The sequence below is a fragment of the Orbicella franksi genome, chromosome 9 (assembly GCF_964199315.1).
Source record: "Orbicella franksi chromosome 9, jaOrbFran1.1, whole genome shotgun sequence".
Classification (NCBI taxonomy): domain Eukaryota; kingdom Metazoa; phylum Cnidaria; class Anthozoa; order Scleractinia; family Merulinidae; genus Orbicella; species Orbicella franksi.
This window is the reverse complement of record NC_138153.1, coordinates 8,359,561-8,379,800: the sequence shown is the minus strand read 5'-3', so window position 1 is coordinate 8,379,800 and position 20,240 is coordinate 8,359,561. Positions and strand designations below refer to the sequence as shown.

Genomic DNA, 20,240 nt, shown 5'->3' with positions numbered 1-20,240 from the left:
ATGCGGCACTTAGATAGATGACGACTTTTTAAATACAGGTAAACCGCCCTTTTAAACAATGTCCTTGCAATGCTAGACTTATGGTAATTAATCGCTCTTTCTGTTTTGATACTGAGTGAAACTCTTTTTAAAAGGTGAAAAACATGTGGCTCTTAATAGATAGATGACTAAATAATGTGCTTGTATTACAAGCATGCTAGACCTATTTTTTTACGATAATTAATCGCTTTTTTAATTTTTTCCGCATACCGAGTGAGCTCTTTAATGGAAGCCAGTTAAACGATGACAAAGATTGTGCACTTAAATAGATGACAAGTTGTAAAATACAAACAAACCGCCATCACCAATTAAGCGTGTACATGTGTGCGCGTTTTGGGGTCAAAAACGGAATCCAGTTGACGTAAAAAAAAGATACGTCTATTTTGGTTCTGTTTTTGAACGACAGGTTTCACGAAGCTCAGAACTAACCACTGATTATGAAAATCATCAATTGTGGTCGCATCTGTATAACAGTGTTCGAAAAACGACATGAACCCATTTGAAAGTGAAAACGAAAGGAAAAGGAACAGAAGATCACAAAAGGCTTTTTTGAAATGGAATAAGATATAAAACGCATGGTTCATAGTAAGATGGTTTGGGTACGTTCTGTCATATAAAAGCAATGATTGGTTGAAGAAAGTACTTTTCATCGCGTAAAGTTCTGTCCTTGTAAATTTACTTTTGACATCATGCATGTAATTGCAGGGTACATACGAGTACACTTATTTCTTTTTTCTCTTTGTTCAGAATCATTTGATCAAGTTTCTTCAAACCTTCGCCCAGCAGGAGTGTTATCCAAGCTATTTTCAAGCGCTGAACGCCCAGGAGCGTCACACGCTGTCAAAGATCGGAATACCTTCTTGAAAAATCACAGGTTTTCCTATACGATTTATTAATTTATACGAACAGACGATTTTGAAAAAAGAGAGTGGAGGAAGAAAAGGAGAAAACTCCGCACAGAAGGCGAGCTCTTGATGAAAGGCGAGAAAGCCAGTCTCCTCGCCAATAAGTTTAAAGCTGGTGCAGTGAAAAGAAGGGAAAAGAAACATTTTCATAGAATATTTGTAAATAAGAAAAAAAAAAATGCGAGCAGGATTAAAAACGAGGAAGATGAGAAACCTTTTACGGCTGGAGTGAAATCGGAGATATTCCCAATTTATACGGCTCATGGTTTTCGGCAATACGTGCAGTCAGTTCAGGATACATTCTGTTTTCAAATGACGTTTTGCTCTGATTTATAGTTTTGATTTAGTTGGATTTGGTGTGCGTACGGTATTTCTTTCTATGAAGCTACAGCAGTCCATGGTTTCAACAGCTCAAGGTATTTTTTGGTGATGCAGGTTAAATTTCTGTCATATCTTGTTCAATAATCCCGTAAAACGGCTTCCAGCGACGAATGAAATTCCGGCTGGTCAGGGATCCGATCCTCCCAGCATTTTCGAGAGTGGCCTACACAACTGCTTAAAACATTATTTGAATTTTGGTAGAAAACAACTTGTAGATAGAAAAGAACTTTCCAAATAAAGAAGCTTTTTAAAAACCACCGTATTGTGCTCCTGTCTGCAAGTGCTTTTCGTCCGCTGTATCCTGTATATAGCTAGGCTAACCAGTTGCCGCCCTGATACAGTGCCACCCTGTTCATCAGTGAATATGATTTCACTCCAGGGAAGAATAAATGTTTCTTAACGGCTATTTTAAAATTCTCCTTTGGCAAATAGATAGTAGTCTCTTCCATTTAACAAAAAAAGTGTTACTTCCAAGGCAAGAGTATATTTAGCCAACTCATATACTACTGCATGTAAGTTTATGTGGTTCGCGCCAAAAGCCATTTTAAATCTGGACAATGAAAGAAAGGACGTCTGTTTTGATTGCTATAATATGTGCAAGAAGCCGCAAATTTTACCAAATCATTAAAATTGGTCATTTTGGGCTAGTGCATGTCACTGTAAGAGACACTCCTGAACACCATTTGCGACGCATGAAAGTCAACAGACCAGAAAACCTGGTGTTCATAGCCGTTGCATTTACACGTAAAAAATGTTTGAAGGAGTAGGTCGTTTGACAAGCCATATTTTAAAAACTACTTCATTCGGCTGTCTTTGAGGTCACTTCGTACCGGGCAATTTTTTTCGTCGGTAAAAGTGGCAAAAGATAAGCGTCAGCATTCATGGAATCTGCCAGGAAAACAGTCGCTGAATGAATGTTTTTTTTTCTGAAGATTTTTTTTCTGGGAAGCAAAAGCAGGAATAAAGGAAAGCACTGCATTTTTACGGCTAATTTTTACGATCCAACACACCTGCAGTTTTGGCAGGGTCACCTAGACGTTCCGATCTCGCTTAAGCTGTTTTGTCAATAAACATTCCATTTTTGCTTTGATCGATGGTATTTTAAGTAGATTACTATCTGTACCTTTAATTTCGTTTGATTGGCACTTTCTGATCTTGGTAGAGTGACTGACTTGAACCATTTTTCCTTGCAATTGACATGTAATCTGCCCCTCCCATATCAGCCATGTGGAGTGCTGGCGTTGAATCTCTTCGATATCCCTGTTTATAAAACAGACCGCCCTTGGGACGGCCCATTGTAGTTTTCTCTCAAATTCACCGTCTGGATCGAGACTTGTCTAGTTAATTCGATTTTTTTCGGCAAAATTCGACGGAAGATGGCAACTGAAACGTCAAGTTGTGTGAAATTGACAATCTTGTCGCCGATCTAGCCAATCAGCGCGCGCGGTGTTGAAGGAAGGAGTCGCTTTCTTCGGATGCTGTTACACAACTTGCGTGCCGCGATTTCAAAGGAACTGGTCATTGCCTGTGAGAATTGTAGAATAGAAATGACCTCGAGTACATCGGTAAGTTATATTTTGTTTGTTATTAGCGGCTCCGGTTCGAGTTAGCATATAGCTCTTAGTGATAAATATCTTAGGATTGATTTCAGCGCTTTAACGATATAAAAAGTACCCTCATCGCGGCGGCGAATCTCGTTAGCACCGCCAAACCGTTGACATCTGAACTACATGTGCTTGTTTGGATTAGCAAAGAAACTAATCACTTGTGCTTGGAGGCAGTTGATACTTATTTAGGAAGCTTTTCGCGACTACTCCAGTTTGGTTAATCTGGAAATAATGGAAACGTTGCTTTTAAAGGAACTCTCAATTTTTTTGTCTCAACTTACGTGTGTGGTTCTAATAGAAGAACTCATGCTTATGCAAGCTAAGCTTAACGCTCCGGTAGAGTTCTGATTCATGAAGTAAAATTAATTAATTACATGTAGTTGATCGTTTTCATGCAACCTTGTACCAACCTCACATAAACTTCGTGAGGCGAGCGTGTTTCTTTCTACCTTTCTTTCCCAGGTATCTATTCCTGATGGACAAGAAATCGTCAACAGAGTTTTCATCGGGGGCTTGGCTCGGGATGTAAGTTACACAAGTACAATTGAACTTTTTTTCCATTTTTATTTGACAAACCTTTTGTTCTAGTTATTTTCCAATCATCTCCCGTTATGCATGCTCGAAGACAAATTCTTGGTGTCGATTGCTCTCGCGAACACGCTGATACATATTTCAGCACTGCACTCTTCATAAAACGCAGCAAAGCAACTGAAATTTCTGTCGATCTGACCGAGATTCCGGTTAAAATGATGAAAAACCAAAAATGCAGTGCTCTTTAAGTGAGCTTCCGTGTAGACGTGAAGAAAAACGAAAAGTCAGTTTTAGGATCACTATATTAAAGCTTAATGAAGGGAAATGAACACAAGTAAGCTTTCCCTCGTCAGAATGTACATTTCGCATTCCATGATCGGTGCTCCACTTTGGGTACGGAACTTTGCAGAGGCGTTTCGCTGCCTTCATGTTTCTCTACCGGCTTTTTTAATTTGGCTGTTACTAAAGGGAAGTCAAAAGACTGCCGTGGTGTCGCCTGAGTGCAACTTCTGTCGCTGAATGAGTCTCCAATGAGACATGCGGTGCTGTACAACGGACTGAATAACTTGTGGATTCCGCAACATTGATCTCCCAAACATTTTGCCCGGAAAGCTGATCAAGCAGAACACATTCAAAATTATTTTAAGCAAACGAAGATAAAATTAGATAATGGAAGAAAGGTGGTGGTTACGTGTTTTAGGAATGCGTTTTGCGTAGCCGCGTCGAAGACGAGACCAAAGTTACCATTGGGATGACGTACAGAGATTTTTGACTAGTGGCATGTATTTAATATCTATAATTTGTCACCGTTATTTAAGTATCCGTAGGTTTTAGTACGGAGAATTATTTACGCTTGTCCAGATATAACGCATGTTTGCGTTTTTTTATTTTTTCTTTGCAGACGAGTGAGCTGGAACTCGAGAACTTCTTTTCCGCATTTGGTGAAGTCGTAGACGTAAGAATCGTCTGCGATCGCAAAACCGGCTTCAATAAAGGGTAGGTTTATTACTTTTGAATCTCTTTGTCGAGGAAACTTGTTTCAGATTTTATTTTGAAATCTCGGAGACCGACAAAATTGAGACGACCACACAGCGAGGGAGCTTATCTAATGTAATTTCTGCACCCAAATAGTTGTGCCTGTATTTTCGAGGTGCGAAGTCTCCAAGGCGTAATGGCTTCTACGTTTCACAATTGTTTGCACCTTTTTGTGAATCAATTTAGTGCAATTACCTCGTACGAGATCTTTGCAAGAAGATCTGGTAGATTTTTATTCAACGTTTGAGTAACAGATTTTGGAGTTTTACAATAACTTTCGGTGAGGTCATCGAAAAAGATGACATGCTCAGATGCGATAAGGGCTATTGAAGCCGTCGATCCGATTAAATAGTTGAGCTGCTGTTATTTATACCGATCAGTACTCATCATTGATTTATTAAAAGAACACAGTTTGAAAGTCAGCCTTCCTTATAAGTTTTTCAGTCTGTGATTTTTGGTCATTTGGTTGCAAATTATTTTTGTTACTGAAAATTAGGCTTCACCTAACTGATTGGGCCTCTTCATACGAGCCCGGTCAACCGGGCTGGCTCGGTCTCCGAGATCTCGCCTCGCCACTCTTTCCTTCGTAAAAATTTCGATGTGTTCATATGAGAAGCCAGGCTGGCCCGGTTGCCGAGATCTCGGCAACCGGGATGAAAATTTTACCATATGAACGCTCCAGCCCGGGTAACCGGGACGAAACTTTTTGGACGAAATAGCTTCGCTTTCGTAACATAGCGGCCAAAATGGCATAATTTTTGCCTTGTATGTATTTCCACTTTAGGAGTAGGCGAATCAGCTTTATTAGTAAAGAGTAAAGTTAAAAGAGTCTACAAAGCTGCGACAGCCGCGAACGATACAAGTTTATGTTTATGTTTACCGGGCTCATATGAAGAGACCCTGAAAATTAGAGCCCACATGCAATGTTTGCTCGGCTTGTGTTGTACAAGGGATAATCTTTCAGTCAGAAAAACAACCACAGGAGTTTATCACCGTACAATGTGTCAAATTGCTGAAACTGTCCTTTTCCTGATAATTTTATTTCAATCATGTCAGAGAGCGGACTTTCTCTTTATCACCACGTATTGTGTAGAATTTTTCTAGTAGTGGATTTACTGGAGATCAAACTCAGAGAGGATGTGAGTGCAGCCTAGTGGGGGGGAGGGGGTACTCTACAAAGTTCTATACGGGTAGCCTCCTCCCCAAGGTCCAACCCCTTACCCTTTTGTATACCATTTTAACAGAAAAGGGCATATAATTCATGCTAGGACACATTTAGTCACCTTTCCCTTCACCCCTTAAATGCTAACCACAAGCAAACCAGTCAATAATAATGATAACCACAGGCAAACTCAGTATATAAATGCTAACCGTAAGCAAATGGCAATAAATAAAAGCAAACTATATAATTATGTGTCCTACCATCAGTTATATCCCCAGAAAAGATACCTCTTTCGTATATCTTTAATTGAAATAAGGTACCTCTTTCACATACCTTCATAACTGGCCTGTATTATGAATAAATCAACGAAAAAGCAAGTCTTCTGATCATTTTCATGTAATGCCCAGTAAATGAAATGATATAGCCGTAAGGTGCATCTGTCTGAAGTATTTTAATTAAAGGCCTTTTAAAATAACTAAATGACAGATTTCCTTACCTTTTCATATACATCAACTTGTGAATAGGCCACCATATGGAGTACCCCTCCCCCCTGGAAGTGTACCTTAGGGCCAAAAGTTTTGGGGGGGGGGGACACTTGAGTGTTTTTCAATCCAGGTCTCTATCAACCACTGTTCTTAATTTCACTTAAAATCGTTCTGGCAATCTCCTCAAAATGTATGCCTGAACATTTTCTCTTGACAACAATTACTTCATACTCTTTGGCTCCTGTGGGACACAAAGCAACAACATTCCCTCTCCGTTTGTCTCTATTTTGTGCAGCATGTTCTGCCTTGCTCCATGTGAGTTTTACCTCACTGAGCTCAGCTGTGACAGTTTAGCACCAGGTGGTTTTTGGTCGAGCAGTTTTCTGTTTCCAAGGTGGTCTCCATTGCAAGAACATCACAGCCCATGCGGATTTGCTATGCTTTGCTATTTCGAGACTTCGAGTGCGTTCATGTTGCAGCTCTCATGAGGTCTCACATGAATGGCTTCACACCCTTTGAGACGACAATAGAACAAACAACAGAAACAATGCCCCCTAGCCCCAAAACAATAACAGCTGCTGCAATGACAACAAATAGAATAATATTACAAGCTTACGAGAACTGCTACACTACTGTAGTGCATGAGAGTTTTTGAATTCTTTTATTTGATTGTTCGGGGCGTGGTTCTTTTTCAGCTATGGTTTTGTGACATTCACAACAATGCAAGCTCGTGATGACCTTCTAAAAAAGGTGACGGTATTTGATGACAGGCAGAGTTGATTTTTTCATAATTTGCTCCAAAGTAATTATACATTCTCATGTTCTTTTTGTGAACTGAAGGTCACAAAAAGTCAGTTTGGAAATGAATTGACGGTATGGTCAGTTTCTCCTAAAATAAAACTGTACAATTTCACTGGTTTGGTATACTAGAACAATTGATTATTCACCCCAGTGTCAGTTAAAAGTGTAGATATTTTCCTCCACTTCTGTCAGTGACTAGTAATGTGTAAGTAATTTAAAAAGATTACCCTAAGGGGGAATGTCTATGTATCATATTAGGCTTCCTTGTTACAATAACAAACATTCATCATGTCTTTTTTCCAGTAACTCTCCTCTGGCTTCTTCTGCTACTAGTTAGTACTTACATGTACTAAGTTTTAATAAAACATTGCCTCATTTATTACAGGGAACAGTGGATTACAAGGGAGGGAGAAAGCTCCGCCTAAGAAAGGCAGTTAAAAAGGAGGTATGGAACGCAGATTTCAAATCATACAGCCAAACAGGAACATTTTTTCTGTGCACTTTTGAATCTTGAGAGGTTTTGCGCTAATTCTAGTAACATTCTCGACATGATAGTTCTTAATTGTGTGACTTTATTTGTGGACTGGTTTTATTATTTCTTCAGATGGGTGGGCAGTTTTTTGTGGCAAACGGTAGCAGCATCAACAGCAGTAATGCTCACAATGGAGGTTGGTGTCAAACAGACCTAAAATTTTATACTAACGAGTTTGGCAAAATGCTGTCAAAAGTAGGATTACAGTGAAACCTGTATTAAGCGAACCCCATACTAAGCAGACACCCTCTATTAAGAGGACACCAGCTTGAGTCCCCAAATTTGCAATTCAGTGGGCACAAATCATGTACCATTTTCCTTTTAAGTCTTAGTGTGGGGTGTGGCACCCAGTAGCTATCATGTCCCTTTTTTAATTTTCTTTCATTTTAATTTTTTTTTAAACTTGACAATTTACATTTGACAGTTCTCTGAAGTTCATTTTCTTGCATGACATTTTCTTGCAGTCAAAAGTGGCTTTCCAGAAATTGCCTTGCATTGCAGTACAGCTTACATATTAGGTCTTGACCAATAATTGTGCAGGAATTCTGTCAGTTGATGCGACACAAGTGGTCTTTAGTGGCCAAATAACTGTTATAACATTATTGCAGTTATCAGCAGCTTGACACACAATCAAGGTGAAAGGGTCAATTCTGCATTATATTGACTCTTTAACCTCGTTTGCATGCCTTTTAAAACTAAGCAATATTTGACCGCAAACTCAACTGCAATAACAGGTATTGACCAGCTGTGAGGAGGATTTTGTCCATCTGGTTTGACCAGAAGGAAGAAAGTTTTGCTTGTGACAAAGTTCATTGCAAAGAGTTCTGCCTGCTTGTGAAAACCAATTGCCCACCTGATGAAAGTCCTTCAGGAAACGCTTGGGTTAATTGAGCTCAAGGAAAGATTGACAGGGAGGTGTAAATGATGTAAAATTTTAGTTTGTCCCAGAATATTTGTAAGCCCAAAAATTCTCCTTACCATTTTCCCATACCCTCTCCCACCCCTCAACAAAAAATTAATCCTCTACTTATAATTGAACCCTCCCACCCTTCCAAGTAAAAAAGGATCTTAAGAAAGTGCCTGTCCTAGGATGGTTAATTGGTACCTCAGCAGAGGTCCCATTAATGTTTTCAGCAGGAGTGTAAATGGTTGCAGGCAGACAAAACCTTTTGAATTTAACTTCTTAATAAGGAAACCTTCTAGATGGTCAAACCAGGCGGGCAAAATCATCCCCAGAGCCAGTCAATTTACCTGGTGCGCAGCCCTTTATGAAACCCCTACCAGTGAAGATCTCACCCTGTTTACATACGCCAGTATGTGTCTTTTGTCCTTAGTCGTAGGTGGACAAATCGTGTTGGTTCCTGTGGTGGAGCCAGCACCTGCACCATACACCAACAATCAAGTAAGTGCAAATTACTAATTAAACAATTTAGGTAGCTTTGTTTCGACAGTTTATAATATTATTGGTAAGCTGACAATGTGTTAAAAAACAGACCATGGAATGTGCAATTTCAGGACATATAAGTATATAAGTTTAAAACTATCTTTCTGCAGTTTGCTCATTGCAGAAGTTGGCCTATCAAGGCAACTCAACCAGAAATATAAGATGGCATTCAAACTGTGGTGAAAAATTCTGGAAACTCTGCAAATCTGGCTGATGCCTGATTTTGGGATATTTTGCAGGATTAACCTCAGTGACCCTGTATTTTATTATTGAATGATGATTGGCTTGTTAAGGTGCAGCTTTCTTTAAATGTTCAAAAATTGTGGAAAGGGTTCAGAGCTACCTTGAATTTGTGAAAACAAATAAACTGTAGATTGTGAACCACCTGAAGGGATATTTTTGACAAGCATACCCCTAGGCGTGTCACATATATGAGCTGAGTGCTTCCTTAGTGCAGTATTGAAGCAATTCAATAAGGGTTTGTCACTTGCATATTCAGGACCTTCTACATTAGCTGGCACTAACTGTTTCAGGTGCAACTATTTGGAGCGAAGGTACAGAACTTTCAATTCAATGTTCTAGTGTTTTTTCTATGTAGGTGTGCTACATTCAGCAGCCCACAGTCAACTATCATAATTTTATGGTATGTTCATTGTTTTCATGTTTTTGCTTCAAGTGTCAATATCTGAAAATGCCAACATCCTTTTGAGTCATTATGCTAGGATTTTGGTCTGCCAAAATGGGTTCGCAAAGAGTTGGGCATGGGCCATTTGAAACGTCATTGACCAGGAAAACTCGATGGAAAAAGATTCCTTTTGAGGTCATAATAAGGAAGGGCACAGCTAGCAAGGCCCATGCAAAATGACCTCATTAAGCCAACTACATTCCCGTCTAGATTGATGCAACTCAGTTAATTTTGGCATCCATTATCTTTGTTGAACTAGTTAAGACATTTTTTCATTGTCTAATGAATGTCTCTGAATGCTGTGCCAGACCAGCTTATTTTCATGTAGTTTACATCAACCCATTGGACCCTTAATCATGTCACCTGGCAATATCAATTGGTTTCCACTTAAGAAATAGAAAACATGTACCATACTTGAGCCAGGGGTTTCGATAAGGGCTGGGCACTGGGCAAATTGACTGACTGTGAAGACAATTTTGCCCGCCTGGTTTGACCATCTAGAGGAAAGGTTTTCTAAAAAGACGTTCAGTTCAAAACATTTTCCCCTCCTGCTGAAAATGTTAATGAAACCCCTGCTTGAGCTTGAAATTGAAATTTAATCGAAATTTAACAGCTTAACATTGTCTTTGTGTTGTACCAGGCACAGCAGTACAACTGGCCAAATCTACAAACAGGTCCATTTTATTACTGTTATTATTAAAAAAAGAGGTAAGTGGTGTTGTGTTTAGGCTGTTATTTTGTGCAAGGCGTTGAAAGAGCAATTTGCTGAAATTAATTCGTGAGAGGTCCGTATGACAAAATTTGCACCCCTGTTAGGGAACCAATCAGAGCTCCTCTCATCACTTTATTTAAGAAATAGAAAACACGTTCCGTGATTCTATCGAGTTATAGAAACACAAGTGGAAGTTTGGGAGAACGAGAAATGCTGTGGGAACACAAGCCCCAGGCGAGTGTTTCCACAGCTTTTTCGAGTTCTCCCAAAACTTTCACGAGTGTTTCTATAACTCAATAGAAACACAGAGAACATGTTTTCTATTTCTTTTAGAAAACACCAGGATGAAGAAAAGGAAAACAGCTTGTTAACTTTGATTATCAAAGTGTAAATTCTCTTTGCCCACGCTATCATTACATCAACAGCTCGTGCTAGTTCTGTGTTTCCATCGAGTTATAGAAACACAATTTGTAACCAATCAGCACGCATATTTTCTTAGGACTGTTTTCTAATATCTAATGATAATAGCTTGCTAGTGAATATATGAACGATCATATATTTGAGCTGCAGAGAAAGATATGAAGACATGAATGATCACGCAGGTATATACACAACTTACGCAGCTGTGAAATTAAAGCCTGACAAAATTCAAATATACGAGCTGTTGTAAAATCATTCACTTGTATTCTTTGCCATCTACAGGTATATTACGAACTCACAACGTGACCAGCTCCCAGGTGGCTTGACATCTCAGTTGGTAGAGCACTGCACCGGTTCTGCAGAGGTCGTGGGTTCAAATCCCGTTCAAGCCCGATTGTTTTTTCAGGCGTTAATTTCACAACTGCTGAAGTTGTGTATTGCAATGATCATTCATGTCATTCCATAATCTTACTTTCATTTAATTTGATTAACAGAATTTTCTTCTTGTATTTCTAGATCTTAACTCTGGGAGTTGTGAAATGTGGTAACTATGAAGTAACATACATGAATTTTGTGCAAAGTGGAAGATGTGTGACTGAGTATTTAGAGCAGTGTATCGTGTTAAAAAAATATGCCTCACTTGATGGAGATTGATTACTGTACTTTACTTAATGCAAAGGTGCACTGTAAAATAGGAACTAGACCAGTGCTCATTTAGCCATAATGAAATAATATGTTGGGTCCAAATAAGTATGTAAACATTCCTTTTTGTAATATTATTTGTTGTTCAAAAGAAATTGATAAAAGGAATAAGAACAGGCATCTTTTTCCATCTTGTCCTGAAAATATCTTGATTTTTAAGATGGTATGGTGAAGGAAAACTAAAATATTTCATGTTTGTTTCACAACATGCACAAGTGAATAAATCGGTGGCAATGCCTGCCAGTGGGAAGCTAGGGTTTCACCTTCGCTCATGTGATTCCCAAACACTAGCCTGCTAAGCTAGAATTTTATTTGCTACAAAAATTATCCTAATTTCCACATTGAATACATTGTTGTCTATAATGTTATGATAAAGCTAAACAAGAAAACAAAGATTTAGGTGTGTAGTAATAAGTAGATGTGAAGTTTTTGAATCAATTCCAACCTTCTGCTTACCGCGCCTTTCAGAAACGGCAATCTCTCAAAATTTTGTTTTAGGTTTTTCCCAGTTATTTTACCGTGGATATCTCCAGCAAACAGAAGTTTACTTTATCAGTGGAATAACAAACATGTGTATTCCAAGTAGTGGTGATCACTCGTTCAAAAGGTCTTGCTCGTGAATTGTGATTGGTGAATTAAGGTCAAATATATGCTTGTTTTATTTTTTTTGTTGGTCTGTGTAGTTGATTACTGTCAGTCTGTATATCTGGAGTATGGTTGCAAAATGTACCGCAGTTCTCCCCCCTTAGTGGGATTGTGATCCACGCAATTGGGAAAGGAAGTTTCTCCCACTATCGAAATGTATTGAAAGATGCAGCTATTGTAGCATAAAAGTAGATTAAATTGGTCAAATCTATTTTCAGTGCACCTTTGGTTATTAATAGTTTGTGTGATTTATAGAGGAATAAATCGTAGATTCTGATTGTAATAGAAGAGTTGCGTTATAAAAATAACATTTGCATTGATTGTAAATGAATTAGCATGATGAATGATAATTTGAATTAATTAGGATCTAATTCGTTAGCGAACTTAGAATTAGTAATAATTATTAGTGCCGTTATAAGATTAACAGGAAAATAATTGTCAATTACTTGATCAGTTTTGTCTTGCTTCATTGCCAAAGTTTTAGCTGCTGTTTTCCTATTTAAAGCAAACAACCTTACAGTGCAAGCCACTGAGTTTTGGTCTGATTTTATACATTATAATTTTTTTTCGTGACATTCTAAGTTTTTAACTTCTTAATAATAGTTTCAAGTACTTTTATGCCGAGCGTAATTTGAATTCTTATCAGTCTTATTATATTAAAAGGCTTTGAATGACAAGCTGGTGTAAAGTGTTTTGTTAATTGGCTATCGCCAATTAAGGTACTTAGAGTACCTTAAAGAGTGTCTCTCGGGGATTTTGGAGAGCATGATCGTTTATTTCATGGGGATAAGAGAGATTGTGTGGATCAGTCTGACGAAACATTTTAGAGAGCAACCAATTTATTAACAGGGAACAAGGGAGAAAAGGCGAAATTTCTCGGGGTCAGGGGAACATGTATCCCCGTGGGAGGCTTTGCTTGCGGCTTTTCCTGCCAGCTCTCGTACTTTTAGAGAACAAAGGAGCCTAGCTATAAATTGTTGCCATCTTGAGAAGTAATCACTTCTCCGGCAGCAAGAGAGGCTGATGAAAACCTGGAGCGTTAACACGGAGCAACTAAAAGTAAGGGAGGGACCACTTGCCTAGTTCTGAAGCAGAGCCGCGCTTCGCCTGGGTGGGTATTACCGCAAAAGCCCCAGTTGTAATTTGAGTGTCAAGACGTGTAGATGCTATCCTAAGTTCTCACGCACCTGGCGTTTTTACTCCAGAAGGCCTCTAGTGGCTCGCTACCTTGTTAGTAGGTGCAATGTGAAATGGAGGGCGTAAAACGCGAGGAACAAGTGCGGAGTCTGAAGTCGATGTTGTGGGGAGTGTCTTAGCAGGGTATCGTTCTTAGCTTGCGTGGCTGGCACGACTTCCTGAAAGCGTAAACGCTTGTAATAAAAGTAAAAATATACTCTGAGAGTGCAACGGCTACTAATGAGATTCTAAAACTTTTTAGGAGTGCTATTTAGAAATTTGAACGCCGTCCCCCTCATTTTGAAACCACTCGCTACCAGGTCTTATTCGTGTTATGTGATGTGGCTCGTATTATTCCGGGGTTGACGGACATGATCGGGTTAACCCATTCCAGACGTTCAGTTAGTTGGGGCGCAGCGCTAAAAAACGGCGGAGCGAAAAAGGGAGAGAGTTTTTACTGAGAGGAGCGAACGCGCCATTTTTCGAACTGCACTCCAACTAACTAAACGCTTGAAAGGGTTATGATCAGCTATGCTCGTCGAAAAATTAAATACAGGAACCGAAGGTAAGTACAGGAGCCACATTTTTGTTGATTGTCAGCTTGACTTTTAAAGTGCTGTTAACTAATGCAAGCCCAGCCATTATTGAAGTCTAAACTAGATCTACCCCTTGCGGAGCGCCCTAAGCAGGTCGACCGGCAAATTCTACATGGCTCTTTATATTTTGGCAAATGAAACAATAGATAAAGAACAAAAACAATAGCCCTTAGCCCTGAGGAAAACAGAGGAGCAGAAGCAAGAACGAAGCAACAGAGAGGTTTTAAAGTAGGTTCGGAGGGGGGGAGACCGGGGCAAGAGTCGATAAGAGACAGCTGTAGTCGCTGGAAAGATAACACTACTCTTTGTCGTTTAGTTACAGATCTGTGGTTAATTCGAATAGTGGCTCTGATCATTGAAAGCTATGCTCTCAAACGCCACCATTCACGTATGGTTGATGTATTAGCAGTGTAATAATAGAATATTCTCACTGCATAATAAATTAGCTCATTGCAAAACATGCTGTTACTGTCCATCACATTCGCCCGTTTTCGCCCGTGCTGGTAGCGTCGGTAATGCTTTGCGCCATTTGGAGTTTAAATTTGGTCTCCCCGCTTAAAGCGTGGTCTTCTTGTCCTGTACTCCACAAAGACAGTCGTCTTTTGCGACCCGCCTACCTCCCTTGGTGGCGGTTGACCAAGCTCCTATCTGCTCAAATCCTCGTTACATGCCTATTGTCTCATCAGTCGCGGACTCTTCCCATAACTTAATCTTATGCGATGAGGTAATCAGTATGCGGTGAGGATGTGGTACGATCTTGTTACAAAGCAGGTATATAATTTACAGCACAGCAAAAGTTCCTGTGACACCCCTATGATCAGACTACGAGTAGTCCCTCTTTCGCTTGGTCCGTCATGCGGGATTTCGCACGGCCACTGTTTTCTCGCGGTTTTCTTTCGCGTCACGCACGACGGACTAAGCGAAAGAGGGACTACTCGTAGTCTACCCTATGATATTCTGATTTATTTTTATTAACGCTCTAGCTATGACTATCCTCGGATCCCGGGGGGGTGCTTTAGGAATTTCTGGGTGGGTATGTGCCGCTGGGACCCTGGAACCTTTAGCCTATAACTGAGCTAGTTCAGCTGAATTTTACTACTCTATACTAGAGTGACCAGTATTAAAACCACCGATTTCCGTCTGAATCCCGATTTTTGACAGTTAATAATATCCAGTAGTGTTTTATGATAATCATCTATCGACGCTGTTGAGGATGAGTTGCAAAAATTTAAATTTGCCGATTTCATTTTGTTTTTTTTCTATTTTTGAGTGGCAATTACTGGTTTCCTTAGTCTAGATAAAATCTTCAACCAACTGGTCAGTTTCGTGAAAAATGATACCCTATTTATTCAAGACCCAAATGCTCTGATTTATATACCCTGTGCCAGAGTAAACTGCTTGAAAACCATACCCTTCACAGCGGCACATACCTATATAGCCCATATATGGCAGTACCCTCCCGGACCTCGGATACCCAGGGGATGCGATATTTTCGGGCGAAAAGCGGGAGAAGTATACTACATGAACTGTGATCGATTTTTAAAAGTCATCTTTCTTTCTAAAATTAGTAAAGAAGCAATCAACCCGATCTTTGGTGCTGCAAATGGAAGAAATGGCGCGCACTCGAAAATTATCCGCGACAGCGAAGGTAACCAATAGCGTTTGGTTACCCTCCGAGCTATGTACGGGAGTTACAAAATGTACCCTCAGCTCTCCCCTGTTAGGAATGGACTTGTGTATTTTATGCGGGGCTGAGTATTCACCAAAAAATTGATACGCAGTGACAATAGTGACAAAGAATCGGGTCTAGCGAACCATGCAAAAGAAATTAATGCTGGGAATAACCAGATAAAGAAAATTTCTTGCAAGATTTACGCTGGAAAGAGATATGAAAAAGTTGAAAAAATTGCCCAGCCCCACCCCCTCACAATATCTATTCACGGGCCATATGTGAAGTACGTTAAAACATAGTTAAAAGGAGTTGGTCACTGTACTGACGGGCGAATTTTACGTCGATAGCTGAAGTACTTGGCATCGGTAAGTACTGTACATTAATCACAGTTTAAATCCTATCGGATTAAAGCTTGCTTTGCGTTTGTGTATATAACGCGAATTATTGTCAATATTTAGTAATGTTTATATTTTCTCGTGCCCGTGGTATATAGGGAACAATGAACGTTTTGTGGGCGATCATCTGGTTTCTTTGCCTGTGGTTTCTTGCCTGGCCCGTGGGTTTCTTCTGCGCTGGGTGGTACGTTTGTTTATCGCCATTTGAAGCTTGTGTTGACGCCATGAAGACCGTAACAGAGCTACTGATGCGTGGCGTAAAATTACCGCTCGAGGTCGCCCAACACATGGTGGACGGAAAACAGGGATGGTAACTGAGTGCCTTTGGATAAAGATTGATGCCCTGTGACAGGCAGGAATATTTTACTCATGGACTGGGAGAGTCGTACAATGTAAAGAGAGAACGAAACTTTTATTTTAGCAGTTGATCAGGCTGTATTGATTTGAATCGGAACATTCGAATCCATTTATTTCAAATAATAATGTAAGCTTATCTCGACAATGACTGTTGATACGCGCGTTTGTAATAATTATTCACATATTTAGATGTTTCTTAAGTTTATTGTTGGTTAGATTATCTAGACTCCGTTTAATCCGAAAGCTGAAACTGTTAAATGGAAGGCGTATGGTTTAATTACAGCTTCTATCAATGGATGTTTGTGTGTACGCATTCATGGTAGTCGACTTTTCTGCCAAGCTCAAGTGATTATCTTTCCCGAAGAAATCTGCAGGTGCCTTCATGTTATATTGGAACCAAAAACCTGTGACTGGCGGGTGATGCAGCTTTTCCTGAAGAAAAAATCCACGCGGATACGCGCCTTTTGTTTGTTACATGTTTACTCAGGGTTTCGATCCTCAATTTCTTACGAATATGGTAATTCATTTTCATTTTCACAAGGCGTCAGTCATTCATTGCCCTGTTAGAAATAAGCTTTAGTCTTGTCGTTTTATTAAGTTAATTTTACCTGCCACATCAAAAGCAATGTGCTTTCAAAATTGATTTTTATTCCGTCTTCCTCGCTGTCACGTACATGCCACACAAATGTCACAGATTTTTCTCGAATATTTTGCCGCACGGGAGTGTCTTAGCACCTTACTCTCGTTCCTCTGGCCCAAGAGAGCGTATGTGTAGAAAAATTCACGAAATTGAGCCATTTATTGCAACTCCTAGATAAATATTGTTATACAGTTTTATTTATGTGGTTACGTATCAAGTAAGTCTCGAAAATGAAGTTCCCTTTTACCAGCTTCTCACTAGGTATAAATAGCCAAAATGTGTGACCTTTGAGCGTTGCGTGACGTTTAAATGAAATTAAACAGCGATGACAGCAAGAGCAACTCGTGACTAGCGGCTGATAAAACTACAGTAGGAACAGTCGTGCCATAGAGGGCACAATCACGCTAGTCCTGGAGGTTGAATACTAAGTGTTATACGTGCTCGAGGGGTCTCCTATTATATCTTGTCAACTGAAGCGAAAGGTTAGTATTTCTTGTTAACTATTTTCATTTCACTTCCCTTGTTTTTCAATGTCGAGGCAGTCGGGCTCAATGTGTATCACGGGCCGAGTTCTCAGCTGATCATTGCAAGACCTGAAAGGATTCAAGACCGTTTGAAGGCCGGTACAGTTCAACATCTAGATGTTCGTTACAAACGCGACTTAGAGCTGTTCAGAGACATGGTAAAATAAAGAGAAGAATTTCTCCCCGATCGCGTTGATACGAAACGATAGTCTGGAGAAAAATTACAATGCATGCGTGTTGCAACACGCTCTTGATTGGCATATGCGCAATTAAATTTTGTTTTACTACCTCTCCATTTTCTCAGAACGGTCTTTTTACGCTTAAAAACACAGATGCTTTGGACAACCTGATTTAGATCAAATTTTTGAGGAAAGGCGAAATAGAGAAAAGGACGGGGGGAGAGAGAGCAAGGAATGGAAGGAGAGAGAGAGGCAGAAATATACTCTCCTCCCCTCCCCCTCTCCCTCAGTCCTATACACCTGCAACACAATTCAAGTACCCAGTACCTTCGTTGCTATCAGGATAACGCAATGAAATAATGTTCATCCGTCTTATTGGTGGAAACCCTAGCATGAGTATTTGAATTTTATTTCCATATAGGTCATTCAGGAAACAAATCGATCAACGTTCCTGGATCCAGTAGTGTCGCAAATATCTAGGAAGTAGCCGTCTGGCCTGGTCTACAGTTAACAATGAGTGCAAAGGGAGTGCTGTGGGCAATCGTCTGGTTCTTTGTCCTTATACTTATTGCTTGGCCAATAGGATTCTTTTGTGCTGGATGGTACGTGTGCCTGTCTCCTTTTGAAGCATGCATCGATGCAATGAAGAACGTGACATCGTTACTCATGAGCGGCGTGACTTTGCCGTTTCACGTCACGCATCGCATGATAAAAGGCCAGAGTTACTCGAAAATTTGAGGATTTGAAACAATAATAAACTATATATAATATGTACAATGAAACATGATATATATTTTGCAGTGCCAAGACATTATTGCGGAAAGATTTAATGAAGAATTTACGAAAATATAGAGAGCGAGTTGTGTCGACCAATAAAGAAATAAGTGTAGTCTTCAAGTGTTAAATGAAAAAAATATTATACATTTATTTCTCAATGGTCACGCCATCTTAGGACCCGCAATGGCCCTGAGAAACTACTTGCCGAGTACGAAGCTGGCTGTCCGGCCCAACGTCCAGCTCTTACTTATTTCAAGCTCTCAGAGCCCTCGATCTCTTGGTCAGCAACTGGAATATCCCGATAGTCGCAGTTCTCTGTGTAACGTTCGTAGAGTACCCTGCGATTTTCTGCAGTCTCTGTTTTTATCCCGCATCCTCCGTCAGTTTTAAAACTCCCGCCGAAATATTTTCCCGCATCACGCCATTAAAATGTTTGTCATCCCGAATGCCGCCTCTATTTTACTTTCATCCTGCATCATCTCTCTACTCAAACGAGCCTTTTAAATGAGGAGCTAGCTTGCTGAGGATGACCCACACAGCACTATGCGGCATAAATAAATAAATAAATCACATCAACAGGACCAACCGTTTTGGATACAGAATACCAGCAAGGCATCTTGAGTATGTACAGTTGATTTGAGTAATGTGTTCGATTTGAAAGGCATCTAGTCAAGTTAATGGAAGATATAAATCGATTTAATGTACTCGATTTGAAAGATTTCTTATCGGTTTGGTGTGGGATCGATTTCATCAAGAGAAAATGAGTATTGTGCTTGATTTGGAAGGTATCCGGGGTGTTTACTTCCTATTATGGCCTATATCTGGAGATTCCACTCGAAAGGGCTACCCTTTCAGGCCGTATATATATAAGAGGGTAGGGATTTCACAAGTTGAGGTATATGAAAGGGTAGGGAACTCTGTCATTTAGTTATTTAACTGAAAGGGCCTTTGATTAATAACAGGAGGCAGCGTGGCCGAGTGGTCAGCGTGTCGGACTCGTAATCCAGCGGTGCCAGGTTCGAGTCCCGCTCTGACCGCTACCTGGATTTGTTTCTCGGTAGCCCCAAGTTCAAATCCTCGGCCATGCTTGTAAATAGCCAACTGGTTTGCCCCCGGTCAGTTGGGATTCTTAACAATGTTATGTTCAATTTGAATTATTTGTTTCAGTTGTTTGCTCGGCCCCTCTAGCACCTGTGTTATAACACTGCCGAGGGTAAATAAAGGTTATATTTTTTTATATATATTAAAATATTTCGTACTGACGCTGTATCATATTAAGCACTACATGAAAATACAGGCATGATACGGGCCGGGTATGAAAGCATCTGAAAGGGTTACCTTTTCTGTCAAAATGGTATACAAAAAGGTAAGGGGTTGAAGCTCGGAGCAGAGCCTCCCCGTTTTAAACTTTGTAGAGTACTCCCCCCCCCCCCAAACCCCGTCCGTACCTCATCGATTTGACGTGTTCGTCACGAGAACATGGCGCTCGATTCGAAAAGGTTTGTTGTTTAAATAGGACATAAAGCTCTCAATCTATAATGTTGAATTTTGACGGTATAAACGCGCCGCGGGGCAACCCTCGTGTTTTCACCGAGTTGTTCTTCACCAGACTAGTCGTTATCATGACAAGGGTGAGCTCGGTCCTTTGACAAGAGCCTTCAGTTCCATCGAGCAGAGGAGAAGGACTGGGGTCGAAGAGGGACCATATCGAGGCTACTGTGTCACTGCCCATTTTGACTACTGTAACCGCATATGCTCTCTTCATGTATTCCGGCCTCGTCGTTCGTAACTTCGATCCCTTTTCAATCATGCAATACAACAAAGGATTCCAAAATCAC

The 20,240-nt window shown here is 40.1% G+C and overlaps 2 protein-coding genes and 1 long non-coding RNA gene across 9 annotated transcripts in view; all 3 read left to right on the top strand.

Moving 5' to 3' along the window:
• LOC145498089 (importin-9-like) overlaps nt 1–1,579 on the top strand; it is a 29,851-nt gene extending 28,272 nt beyond the window's left edge. Inside the window, exon 30 of the mRNA XM_081477965.1 lies at nt 787–1,579. Within this exon, the coding sequence (XP_081334091.1) occupies nt 787–903 (117 nt within the window). The 3' untranslated portion in view covers nt 904–1,579. The remainder of the gene's footprint in view (nt 1–786) is intronic.
• A 2,795-nt stretch (nt 1,580–4,374) lies between these two features.
• LOC145498091 (uncharacterized) lies at nt 4,375–13,824 on the top strand. Of its 7 annotated transcripts, XM_081477971.1 has the most exons (6): nt 4,375–4,459; nt 6,841–6,895; nt 7,332–7,391; nt 7,551–7,614; nt 8,813–8,880; nt 9,521–13,824. In XM_081477971.1, the coding sequence occupies exons 2-6, from the start codon at nt 6,866–6,868 to the stop codon at nt 9,629–9,631; spliced, it is 333 nt and encodes a 110-aa protein (XP_081334097.1). In that variant the 5' UTR covers nt 4,375–4,459; nt 6,841–6,865; the 3' UTR covers nt 9,632–13,824. The 7 variants fall into 7 exon arrangements, 5 of the variants coding, with proteins under 5 accessions (XP_081334097.1, XP_081334096.1, XP_081334095.1 ...); XM_081477970.1 differs by lacking the exons at nt 4,375–4,459; nt 6,841–6,895; nt 7,332–7,391; nt 7,551–7,614 and having other exon boundaries at nt 7,694–8,880; nt 9,521–9,565; nt 10,248–10,315; nt 11,256–13,824; XM_081477969.1 differs by lacking the exons at nt 4,375–4,459; nt 6,841–6,895; nt 7,332–7,391; nt 7,551–7,614 and having other exon boundaries at nt 7,694–8,880; nt 9,521–9,565; nt 10,248–10,315; nt 11,022–13,824.
• A 2,004-nt stretch (nt 13,825–15,828) lies between these two features.
• LOC145497078 (uncharacterized) lies at nt 15,829–19,829 on the top strand. Its single transcript, XR_014050645.1, has 3 exons — nt 15,829–15,895; nt 16,024–17,404; nt 18,047–19,829. It is a non-coding gene; the product is annotated as an uncharacterized LOC145497078 (long non-coding RNA).
• Nucleotides 19,830–20,240: the final 411 nt, after the last annotated feature.

What these genes read in the sequence shown, in the direction of transcription:
- LOC145498091 (XM_081477967.1), top strand. Translation starts at nt 8,569, where the DNA reads ATGGTTAATTGGTACCTCAGCAGAGGTCCCATTAATGTTTTCAGCAGG. An exon ending in CACCATACACCAACAATCAA is followed by an intron (nt 8,881 to 9,520) that starts GTAAGTGCAAAT and finishes TTTTCTATGTAG; the next exon opens with GTGTGCTACATTCAGCAGCC.